Source organism: Harpia harpyja, chromosome W (assembly GCF_026419915.1).
Source record: "Harpia harpyja isolate bHarHar1 chromosome W, bHarHar1 primary haplotype, whole genome shotgun sequence".
NCBI lineage: Eukaryota > Metazoa > Chordata > Aves > Accipitriformes > Accipitridae > Harpia > Harpia harpyja.
The window spans coordinates 30,561,085-30,574,005 of record NC_068968.1 but is presented as its reverse complement, the minus strand read 5'-3'; the positions used below and the strand labels follow the sequence as shown (position 1 = coordinate 30,574,005).

At 47.1% G+C, this 12,921-nt stretch overlaps 1 protein-coding gene across 1 annotated transcript; it reads right to left on the bottom strand.

The window, feature by feature from the left end:
• Positions 1 to 5,529: 5,529 nt before the first annotated feature.
• Positions 5,530 to 7,130, bottom strand: LOC128136157 (uncharacterized). Its single transcript, XM_052775329.1, is given in 4 exon segments — positions 5,530 to 5,747; positions 5,750 to 5,847; positions 5,849 to 6,444; positions 6,447 to 7,130. Coding segments are annotated over 4 exon segments (1,596 nt in total).
• Between the last annotated feature and the right edge of the window lie 5,791 nt (positions 7,131 to 12,921).

Here is a 12,921-nt window from a genome sequence, read left to right as displayed (position 1 = left end):
ATGACCACCGTCTCCCTTTATTATCAATCCAGGTCTTTCCCTTTAAAACATCGAGTCCTAAGAGGTTAAGTGGAAACTCCCCCACAACCATTGTCACTGTAGTGGCACTATCTTCTCCTGGCAATCTGTCGTGGTTTCAGCCCAGCCGGTAACAAAGGACCACGCAGCCGCTCGCTCACTCCTCCCACCCCCCTCCGGAGGGATAGGGAGCAGACGGAGGAGAGAAAAGGAAAAAAAAAAAAAACCGGAACCTCGAGGGTTGAGATAAGGGCAGTTTACTGGGACAACACAAAAAAAGAGAAGTTACAACAACAACAAGGGTACTAATAAAAGAATATACAAAAAGAGTGATGCACAGTGCAACTGCTCACCACCCGGAACCCGACGCTCCGCCACTTCCCCCACCGAAAGTCGAGAGAACTCCCCCCCGCCCGCTCCCCATTTATATATTGAGCATGATGTCACATGGTATGGAATAGCTCCTTGGCTAGTTCAGGTCAGCTGCCCTGGCTATGCCCCCCCCACCTCCCAGGTTCCTGTGAAAATTAACTCTATCCCAGCTGAACCCAGGACATTATCCACCCCTTATTCTATACCATCTACATCATGCCCAGATCTTACATTTTCCAATCAACCACTACCACTTTCCTTGTCTTATATATATATATATGTATATGGTCACCCCCCCACACACACACACAAATAGTATTCCCTTAGTCGATGGGCTATCCCTCTAATGTGTCCATCAATTTTATTTAGTCCATGACTTTGGGGCTCCATCTGTTGTAACAGTTCTTCAGGATAAGAGAGATGGTGTGAGGTGTTAGGTTGTTGTATGCTGCCTCTGGAACTTGTGGCTGGTACATTTGGTGCAACCCACACCCTTGGCCTGCAGGTCGAAGAGGCTGATCTTGAGGAAATTGCTGGGTGCCAGTTCAAGTTCTATCACTGTTGTACTTGGCTCAGTTTCAAAGTCCATCCTTCAGTCATTTGGGTAATTCTTACAGTAATACCCTTGATATGGCATATAGACACTATAGATACAATGACATACATTGGCAGGTTATTTAGCAGTTAAATATCATACAGCCTAATTCACTGGCTATTCTCTCCCAAAATCAAATCTCCCTGAGGTACACATCGAACTTCCCCATCCTTCTGCATCACCCACCAGGTGTACCCAGGTCCCTGAGCAAAAACAACCCCTTGGATGGGTTTGTCTCTGCTTGAGGGGGAACTAACCAGACTGTCTTTCCTAACATACTCCTCATGCGCACTACAGGGACTTTATCCCCTTCTACAGTATGTGGAAGTCTTGGTTGGGCGGGGCCAGCCCAATTGGCAGATCCTCTAATATTAACTAACCAGGTGGCTTTTGTTAAATGTGTATCCCAATGTTTGAAAGTTCCACCCCCACATTGCTCTCAATGTAGTCTTTAACAGTCCATTGTATCACTCAATTTTCCAAGAGGCTGGTGCGTGATAAGGGATGTGATATACCCACTCAATGCCATGCTCTTTGGCCCAGGTGCCTATGAGGTTGTTTCGTAAATGAGTCCCGTTGTCTGACTCGATTCTTTCTGGGGTGCCGTGTCGCCATAAAACTTTCTCTTCAAGGCCCAGGATAGTGTTCCGGGCAGTGGCGTGGGACACAGGATATGTTTCCAGCCATCCAGTAGTTGCTTCCACCATTGTAAGCACATGGCACTTGCCTTGGCGGGTTCATGGGAGTGTGATATAGTCAATCTGCCAGGCCTCCCACTGTTTATATTTCAGCCATCGCCCTCCATGCGACAGGGGTTTTACCCGCTTGGCTTGCTTAATTGCAGCACATGTTTCACATTCATGGATAACCTGTGCAATAGTGTCCATGGTTAAGTCCACCCCTCGATCACGAGCCCATCTATATGTTGCATCTCTTCCCTGATGGCCCGAGGTATCATGGGCCCACTGAGCCATAAATAGCTCACCCCTACGTTGCCAGTCCAGGTCCACCTGAGACACTTCAATCTTGGCAGCCTGATCTGCCTGCTGGTTGTTTTGATGTTCTTCAGTGGCCCGACACTTGGGTACATGAGCATCTACATGACGTACTTTTACCACTAGCTTCTCTATCTGAACAGCAATATCTTGCCACAGTGCGGCCGCCCAGATGGGTTTACCTCTGCGCTGCCAGTTGCTCTGCTTCCATTGCTGTAGCCACCCCCATAGGGCATTTGCCACCATCCATGAGTCAGTATAGAGATAGAGCACTGGCCACTTCTCCCTTTCAGCAATGTCTAACGCTAGCTTTCACTTCTGCAAACTGACTCGATTCACCTTCTCCTTCAGCAGTTTCTGCGACTAGTCGTGTAGGACTCCATACAGCAGCCTTCCACCTCCGATGTTTTCCCACAATGCGACAGGACCCATCAGCGAACAGGGCATATTGCCTCTCATTTTCTGGCAGTTTATTATACAGCGGGGCCTCTTCAGCACGTGCCACCTCCTCTTCTGGCGACATTCCAAAATCTTTGCCTTCTGGCCAGTCCATGATCACTTCCACAATTCCTGGGCGACTGGGGTTTCCGATGCGAGCTCGTTGTGTGATCAGTGCGGCCCACTTACTCCACGTGGCATCAGTTGCATGATGTGTAGAGGAGACTTTCCCTTTGAACATCCAGCCCAGCACTGGCAGTCGGGGTGCTAAGAGGAGCTGTGTTTCAGTACCAACCACTTCTGAGGCGGCTCAAACTCCTTCATATGCTGCCAATATCTCTTTTTCAGTTGGAGTATAGCGAGCCTCGGATCCTCTGTATCCCTGACTCCAAAACCCCAGGGGTCGGCCTCGGGTGTCCCCAGGTGCTTTCTGCCAGAGGCTCCAGGTAGGGCCATTCTCCCCAGCTGCACTATAGAGCACATTTTTAACATCTTGTCCTGCCCGGACTGGCCCAAGAGCTACTGCATGAACAATCTCCCGCTTAATTTGTTCAAAGGCTTGTCGTTGCTCAGGCCCCCATTTAAAATCATTCTTCTTCCGGGTCACTTGATAGAGAGGGCTTACAATCAGACTGTAATTTGGAATATGCATTCTCCAAAAGCCCACAACACCTAAGAAAGCCTGTGTTTCCTTTTTATTGGTGGGTGGGGACATAGCTGCTATTTTGTTGATCACATCCATAGGGATCTGACGACGCACGTCTTGCCATTTTACTCCTAAGAACTGGATCTCCTATGTAGGTCCCTTGACCTTACTTTCTTTTATGGCAAAACCAGCCTTCAAAAGGATTTGGATTATTTTCTTCCCTTTCTCAAAAACTTCTTCTGCCGTGTTGCCCCATATGATGATGTCATCAATGTATTGCAGGTGTTCTGGAGCTTCACCTTTTTACAGTGCAGCCTGGATCAGTCCATGGCAAATGGTGGGGCTGTGTTTCCACCCCTGGGGCAGTTGATTCCAAGTGTACTGGACACCCCTCCAAGTGAAAGCAAACTGTGGCCTGCACTCCGCTGCCAGAGGGATTGAGAAAAACGCATTAGCAATGTCAATTGTGGCATACCACTTGGCTGCCTTTGACTCTAGTTCGTATTGAAGTTCTAGCATATCTGGAACGGCAGCACTCAGCGGTGGCATAACTTCATTCAGGCCGCGATAGTCTACTGTTAGTCTCCACTCCCCATTAGATTTATGCACGGGTCATATGGGACTATTAAAGGGTGAGTGAGTCTTGCTGATCACTCCTTGGCTCTCCAATTGGCAAATCAGCTTATGGATGGGGATCAGGGAGTCTCGGTTGGTGCGATATTGCTGCCGGTGCACCATCGTGGTAGCAATTGGCACCTATTGTTCTTCAACCTTCAGCAACCCCACAACCGAAGGGTCTTGAGAGAGACCAGGCAGGGTAGACAGCTGTTCAATCTCCTCCGTCTCCAAGGCAGCTATACCAAAGGCCCAACGGTACCCTTTTGGGTCCTTGAAATACCCCCTCCTGAGATAATCTCTACCAAGGATGCATGGGGCCTGTTGTCGGGGTTGGGGTAGCCACAGCGCCTGTTGTCGGGGTTGGGGTAGCCACGGTGCCTGTTGCCCTGTTTTCCATCTTTTCCCCCTGAGGGTGCTGCCTAATATCAAGCAGTGTTTGGTAGATATTGGCCAGGGCCCAGCACAGTGCAGCAAGTTGTACGTCTTTGGAATAGCCACAGCATTTTTCTTTCAAATATTCTACCACTTCATGAGGGTTCTGTAGTTGTTCGGGAGTGAACTTCCAAGCCACTGGAGGTGAGAAGTTCTCTAGATACCTGCCCATATCCTCCCACATGCCGTGCCACCCATGAATATCCAGCTTTGGGGCAGATCTCTGGGTGGTACTCTTAAAGAGCCTTTTTGTAGCCCTAAACAAGACCTGAAACATATTCAGGAGGCATAGCACTAACAGCACACTGGCTTGCGCATCCCAAGGATATTCAAAATTCTCAAAAGCTGTTGTAATTAGTCAGAAGGAGAGAAGGGAGGCGAACGGACGGGGGGAAGTATCCCTCCCTAACTTCCCCATGGATTGAGTGTAATTACCAATAAAATCCGATAGAAGGTGCCCGAGGTATGGAAATGATATCACTGCCTCATACAGATACCAGCTTAACCTCATGACCAGTGATGTAATCATTTCACAAGTCGACATTGCCCAGTACAGCAAAATGATAATCCCAATCACTCTCCCGGAGGTGAGAGACGTCACTACAGGCAATACATAGAGCATATAAGAACTTACAGAACACCACCATGTAAACAAATGAATCAACATTGTGACTAACATCTATTTATCTAATAGAAGAAATGTGTATGACAAATTTGTTTCAACACGCTCTGGCCAGATCTGTCGTTATCTCAACCCTTCGTGCCCCACGTTGGGCGCCAAAAAAGACTGTCGTGGTTTCAGCCCAGCCAGTAACAAAGGACCATGCAGCTGCTCGCTCACTCCTCCCGCCCCCCTCCGGTGGGATAGGGAGGAGATGGAGGAGAGAAAAGGAAAAAAAACCTGGAACCTCGAGGATCGAGATAAGGGCAGTTTACTGGGACAACACAAAAAAAGGTTACAACAACAACAACGGTACTAATGAAAGAATATACAAAAAGAGTGATGCACAGTGCAACTGCTCACCACCCGGAACCCGACGCTCCGCCACTTCCCCCACCGAAAGTCAAGAGAGCTCCCCCCGGCCCGCTCCCCATTTATATACTGAGCATGATGTCACATGGTATGGAATAGCTCCTTGACTAGTTCAGGTCAGCTGCCCCGGCTATGCCCCCCCCACCTCCCAGGTTCCTGTAAAAATTAACTCTATCCCAGCTGAACCCAGGACACAAACACAGGCTGACCATTGCTAATGCCTGTGGCTGAACAATGCCGAACGCATCTGCCACAAAAAGCCGCTGTTTGGAGGGTGTAATTCCACAGTTAGCGGTGTCTTTGGTTTCAGTAGCTGAAGTTTGAGCTCCGGTATCTACCAAAAACGTGACCGGGACTTGTTTTGGCCCCATAACACCTGTAATTAGTAAATCACCCCAGCCATTTTCAGTGTGCTGTCTGATACGTATCCAACCTTCGCCCCATCGAAGGGCGAAGGATCTAGTTTCCCGCCAGCTTTTGGGGGGGCATTTGGTTCTGATAAATCAATCAGGGAGGGTGCGCTGGGAGTAGTATTCTCAAAATCCGCTTTTCTATTTGCTGATTTATCAGGCCACCCTGTTACCAACTTTTCTAATTTTCTGTTGGCAGCCTATCCATTAAGTCACACGGAATCCCCTTCTGGCTTCCCTCTGCCCACAGTCTTTTGCATTTGTTCGGGATGTCTCTCCCCCCCCCCCGGCGGTTTAGCGAGGGATGTTCTCTTATCACTCCCAGGGCGTGGAACTATTTTAACTTCCGCCCGCCTCAAGCCCCTGGAGTCCGTTTTGGTGGCTGGAAGGTTAACGGGACCATACTTGCACCTGTAATTAATCAATTCCTGGGCCACTTCTCCCCAAGTCCACATTTTCCTGTCGGGGGGTTGGTGGTGCAGATCAGGCGTGACTCCTCCTAAAGCAGCCATGACTTTCTCGCCCTGGGGCATCACCTGTATCTTTCCTTGTAATTGTATACCAATCGGCTTCAGAGAATTGGGGAGTCCCCGTATAAGGGGAGTCATTCGCTCAGGATCCACCAACATCATCATCGGGGACTCCTGCCTAGGCTCCAATTTTCGATCATACATCATCTGCAGACAAGCTGCCTTCTGCACACTCTCCACTAATTGATCAACAGTCCCCGTAATCACGACGGGATCCCCCCTCTCCAAGGGGTTCAAACCCCCCGCCCAATAGGCTGCCCGTTGGGTTAAAGACCAGGGGGCGCGGTAATCCCCAGTAGTTCAAAAAACTTCCGGTCCCCAATACCCTTCTGCCTCCTTTTCACTTAACAGAATCTGCTGTCCCCCCCCAACAACAATACTCTCCACACATACTCCGTTTCTGACTCCTTAGGGGTTCGGCCAAATTCCTTTTTTTTTAGTCTTGCCAACTCGGTGGCAGTATAGGGGACCTCTTTAGTTGTAACTTGGTGGAACTGGTCCTGCTCATCATTGTAAATATATTCAGTTTTGACTAAGGGTCGCAACGAAGGCACCTCCAACTTCTCCACTCTCTCTTTCGCTGCCTGCAGGTTGTTAAAGGGGTAGCCAATTTCTGATCTTGGAGGAATTTCCTCGCAGACAGTATCCGCAAGGAGCTGCTCCTTAAGACCAATCTGCAAATGTTTCACTTGGTTCTTTTCTGCTTCAAGTTGTGCTTTTAATCCCGCCACTTGTCCCAGAAGGGACCAAACATGGTTTTGGAGGGATTCAATAATTTGAGATTCTGCAGTGAGGTGGCAATCCCTATCCTCCACTGCTGCGGCCAGCCTAGCACCGAGAACGGCACAGACAATTGCTTTTCCTTTTCCTGACCGCACTCTAGCATCTTCCTGTAAAGCGACCATCCAATCAACAATGCTCTGCAGATTATACCAATTTCCCTGAGCCCAGTCTACCCCGGGCACAGAGGGTCGCGCTTTATGTTTTTCTAAAAAATCAAACAAAACTTCTTTCCCCAAAGGGGCAATTTTACTATCGCTCATCTTGTATGAAGCGGGGAAGCGGTCATCTCAGGAAGGCAGCACGTAAAGTTTCAAACACAACACAAGCCCGCACCCCTTACGTTCCTGAGAGGTCTCATGTATTTGGGAAACAGTATGGTGCACTCGTCTCAAGGGATCCTGTCCGTGACGCCAATTTAAATGTCCCGATCCAATGTCGGGGAAGGTTTCGATATGATCCCAAGAGCGAGATTAAGACACAAACGAGGTCAAATGCCGTATACCCAAAACAGCTTTTATTATCAAAAGTAGAAAATAGTAGCGATAGGATAGAATGGAAGAAAAAGGCAGAAATCAAGCAAGCAGTCAGGATAGAGTTGCAAGGATAGTCATCACCATGGATCCAGCGGCATCCCGTTGGTCCTCAGTCTTCAATTCTTCAGTGATGGGTGCACACCACAGCTTGTCTCCACGGTTTTTTTATAGGGCATAGTCCAATGATACATGCACATACGTACAGTTCACACACTGTTCACACGCTGCAGGTTTCATCTATCACACGACCTTCGCGTGATCAACACCAGAAACCAGCACATTATCTCAAAGAGTACAGTTTCCATGACAATGGTAGTCTCCACATTCCTGCATGCTTCCCCGGCTCCAGCCTGTCTCCTCCCCTGGATGCCTCAGTGGCCTGGTAATCGTCCTTATCGGACAGGGGAGTGTCCTGCTTAAACAAGCCATCCCAGAGACAAATGGCTTGAGATAAATAGTTCACAGTTCAGTCTCTCACAGCAAACAATCTTTGAGACAAATGGCTCGAGATAACAATTCAGTCTCTCACAAACGAGGTCAAATGTTGATATTCAAAGGTTAATTCATTTTATTGCTTACAAAAAGAGAGAAGAGGGAAATGATAGAAAAGGGGGAAAAGAAGCAGAGATTTCCTTAAGAAAAACAAGTGATAGTCACCACCATGGATCTAGCGGTGTCCTGTTGATCCTCTTCTTCTACGGTGGGAGGAGCTCTGCCTGTGCTTGCCTAGTACCTGTTTTATGCAGTCCCGCTGGTGGGCTTTAAGGTTGCTTTTCAGCAGTTTTGCTCAAACTGGGTGGCCATTGTAATGGCACATCCGCCTTGTAGGCTTCACATACAGACACCTCGTTTAGGGGGTCGTTAGGCACCAGATCCCCCTCTAAGTGCCATGACCGCCAATTGACCTCCGATTGTGCAGGTGTAAGATGTTAGGCTGTTCACAAATCACTGCCGTTATCATTGTGACTGTTCAAGCATAAGCCTGTTTTTGCCGCTTATCTTCCCACCCCAAGGCCAGCCAGAGCATGTAGGCAGAGCCAACATTAATCAGGCAATGGTGAGACAAAGTTCTTATCTCAGTCCTTTACACCACCTAGTGGCTCGACGTTGCCTCGGGGGATATCACTGTAGTCTTCTTCCACGGTGGTGATTTGAATATAGTGAACAGAGGAGGAAAGCAAGTTCATGGAGTGGTTTATCATACATTTCATTAGGCCAATGCCTATCATTAAAAATACAAAGCCAGTTAATATAGCCATTCCAATTTGGGCTAACCATTTTCCCCATCCAGTAAGTCCCAATGACCTCGGGACAGTAGCAAAGTAGCGGCTACCTGCTTGGTTGTTTGAGACAAAATGGTTGCCAGTCTCTTACAGTCTCTTGGTCCCTCACAGCTTCTTTGAGAGCAGCTGGAAAAAGCAAATGCTGCTTACAAAGATTATGCAGATAGACATCAGCAACTAGCACCAGACTTTGCGATTGGGGACTATGTTTGGTTGACTAGTGAACATGTTTGATCAGTGCATCCTTGTTCTAAGTTGGACCATTACTTGGACCCATATAAAATCATGGTCCAGGTTTGTCTGGTCACATTTCATCTGCAGCTTCTGTGTGCTGTCAAGGTTCACCCTGTTGTTCATATGTCTGTTAAAAACCTGTTCATCCAGATCCCTTCCAGCAGCAACCTTAACCTCCACCTCCAGTTATGGTCCAGGGCCTGAGGGAATATCGCGTCTGGGCTACTTTAGATTCCAGGATATTCCAGGGTACCCTGCAGTATTTGATTGATAGCCTGCGTCAGAGGTGCATGCCCCAGCTAAGGTTTGGGCTTTTCATGACTGTCATCCTGTTACCAAAATCTGGAATAAAACTCCTTAACACTAATGTGACGTTAAGAAGCAGGCACTTCGTTTATTGCAGCGCTGGATGCACGGGGGATAGTTCCACCTAGCGTGCATGCCACAGCTTCAGCACAAACAGGTTATATGGAGTAATAATTACATATTAATCAGATTAATATATATATGCATAAAAATTATTAGTAGTGATTATCATAGTACTGCCTATATCCGATCATGCGCAATGATGAATTCATTTGAGTCGAAGGGCTGCTTTTATGACCACAGACCCATTTGAGATACTGTTGGCTGTCCTTTAAGTCCTTGTTCTTTGATCTTGAAGCTTAACGCAATTTCAGTCACATGTGATCAATTTCAACATTGTTCTCATCTAGCGTACAGGAATATCTAGTCATAAAAGCAAAGAACTGCAAAACTTATGAGTAAATACTAGTTAATCACTTAACTACACTCTTGTAATTACCTCTATTAGCTAGTCCCCTGGCTACACTTTTGTCTATTGTTTCAATCATAATGTTAGTTCTTAAACACAAAATTCGATAGAAAATATATAAAGTTTCTATGGTTATACCTGTCATGATTTGTTGTACCTAACACAATTCCCTATAGTTACAATTTTAACTTGTAAGTACAAAACTGATTTTTGCACTGTAACAATCCTGCTAAGCCAGGTCCACTGGAGGATGTGGGGGCACACCCTGGGTGGGGGACATAATAGAGTCATAGAACCATAGAATCATAGAATGGTTTGGGTTGGAAGGGACCTTTAAAGGTCATCTAGTCCAACCCCCCTGCAATAAGCAGGGACATCTTCAACTAGATCAGGTTGCTCAGAGCCCCGTCCAACCTGACCTTGAATGTTTCCAGGGATGGGGCAACTACAGACTCTCTGGGCAATCTGTTCCTGTGTTTCACCACCCTCATCATAAAAAATTTCTTCCTTATATCTAGTCTGAATCTACCTTCAATTAGTTTAAAAGCATTACCCCTTGTCCTATCGCTACAGGCCCTACTAAAAAGTCTCTCTCCATCTTTCTTAGTGCCCTTTATATAATGAAAGGCCGCAATAAGGTCTCCCCGGAGCCTTCTCTTCTCCAGGCTGAACAACCCCAACTCTCTCAGCCTTTCCTCATAGGAGAGGTGTTCCAGCCCTCTGATCATTTTTGTGGCCCTCCTCTGGACCCGCTCCAACAGGTCCATGTGTTTCTTAAGATGGTGTCAGGGTTATGCAGCTATCCATTCAAAGGAGATGATGTTTTGTAAATATTATGTCTAGGGTGTTTAATCAGGAGAGATAATAAAACTGGCTAGCAGGGAGAGCTCAGCCTCTTTGAGCTTTTGCCTGCTAGAGCCTTTGAATCTTATGTCTTTGCCTTTTGTTTTGGGCCTGCACTGACATTTAGTTTCCATTACTTAAAAAATGTTGTCCACTTGGTAAGGAACTGAGTTAAGCCCCAAATATTCTGTGGAAGTAATGATGGGAAATAATTTTATTTACAAAGTCATACTGCATGATGGCAAGTCATACCGTGCCCATCCTTCACTTCCAGAAGGACTGGCTCCCTGTTATATGCTCTCACTTCTCCACCTTCCAAACTCATCCTCCTATACTGATATCTTTAATATTTGTCTCATTTACAGCTGTTCATTTTTACAGGCTACTCAAACATGCAATTCCTTCCTAACAAAAACACCATAAGTAAAAAAGCTGCAGAAGCATAAATGACGCGTTGTTCGCTCCATCTCTGTATTTGACAAAATAAGATGGAAAGAACACACAAGACACAAGCAACATAGCTAGCTGGCAATAAAAAAGAACAATTGGGAGAAACGTCATTTAAGCATAGAATCATAGAATGGTTTGGGTTGGAAGGGACCTTAAAGATCATCTAGTTCCAACCCCCCTGCCATGGGCAGGGACACCTTGCACTAGAGCAGGTTGCTCAAAGCCCCATCCAACCTGGCCTTGAACATTTCCAGGGAGGGGGCATCCACAACCTCTCTGGGCAACCTGCTCCAGTGCCTCACCACCCTCACAGTGAAGAACTTCTTCCTTACATCTAATCTAAATCTACCCTCTTTCAGTTTAAAGCCATTACCCCTTGTCCTATCACTACACTCTCTGATAAAGAGTCCCTCTCCAGCTTTCTCGTGTCACAACCCGGGCTGGACAGACCAGGGAGTCGTGTTGAATTTGGAATTCCCTCAGGCTAAATTAAGGTGAAACGACACCAAACGATCAGTTAAACATTTTATTCATGACAGAAGCAAACTGAACTGGGGAGGCATAAAAGTAGGTGGTGGGGTTTCTCACAACAGGAATTGGCATGGAACTACCTCAGGGAACCGTGTAACCCGTGGTGTCTGGCCACTTCCTGGGAAGCAGGGCTTCAGTATGCGTAGTGGTTGCTCTGGAAGACAAAAATGCCCCCCTTCCATCTCCCTTTACTTAGCTTTTATTGCTGAGCTGACGTCATATGGTATGGAATATCTGTTTGGTTAGTTTGGGTCAGCTGTCCTGGCTATGTCCCCTCCCAAGATCTTGCCCAGCCCCAGCCTGCCGTTGAGGGGGGAGCAAAAATGTTGGAGAGACAGCCTTGATGCTGTGGGAGCACTGCTCAGCAGTAGCCAAAACACTGGTGTGTTATCAACACCTTTCCAGCTACCGATGCAGAGCACAGCGCTACCAGGGCTGCTATGGGGAGAATTAACTCCATCTCAGCCAGACCCAATACAATCTCCACCCCCTGTTCCATACCATTTGCGTCATGCTCAGGTCCCACATAATTTAATACAGATATCTTCTAACCATGTCATTGTATTTAATTCTCATTACTGAAATCCCTTCTTACCAACACTTACAACTGAAGCTACATACTTAAACCACTTTTATACCCAACATACAGATTTATACATTCTTATTAATTACTATCCCCTGTCCTTTAACAGATAGATATTCCATGGGCTTCTTCCACTCCTCCAGATGTTCGCACACAGGTTATGACTTGGGCCCCATCCGTCAAGATGAGTGGTCAGGACAGGAGAAGCAGTATGTTCGATCGTTGGGCACCAACACCGGCTTGGTTTGGGTCACCATTGCACTTGTCTGGTTCCTTGCGAAGTTCACTCCTCTGCAGTTCAGGTCATTCCTGCTACATTACTTCCTACGACATACAACTCACATCACAGATTATTTTTCCCCCAAGGTTAAATGTCCTTGAGGCACACACTGGGTCTCCCCATCCTTCCGCATTACCTACCAAGTACACCCAGGTCCTTGAGCAAAGATGATCCCGCGAATGGGTTTGCCTTTTCCCATGGGAGGAGAAATCCACACTGCCTTCCCCAGCCACTTCCCCATGTGCACTACGGGGACCTTATCTCCTCCCACAGTATGTAGGGGTTTTGTTTGGGCAGGACCAGGACGGTTAGCAGATCCTCTGGTGTTAACTAGCCAAGTGGCTTCTGCTAAATTTGTATCCCAATGCTTCCGTGCCCCATTGCCTAGCGCTCTCAACATAGTCTTTAACAGTCCATTATATCTCTCAATTTTTCCAGATGCTTGCGGGTGATAGGGGATGTGGTACACCCACTCAATGCCGTGTTTCTTTGCCCAGGAGCTTATGAGGTTATTTCGGAAATGAGTCCCATATTGTCTG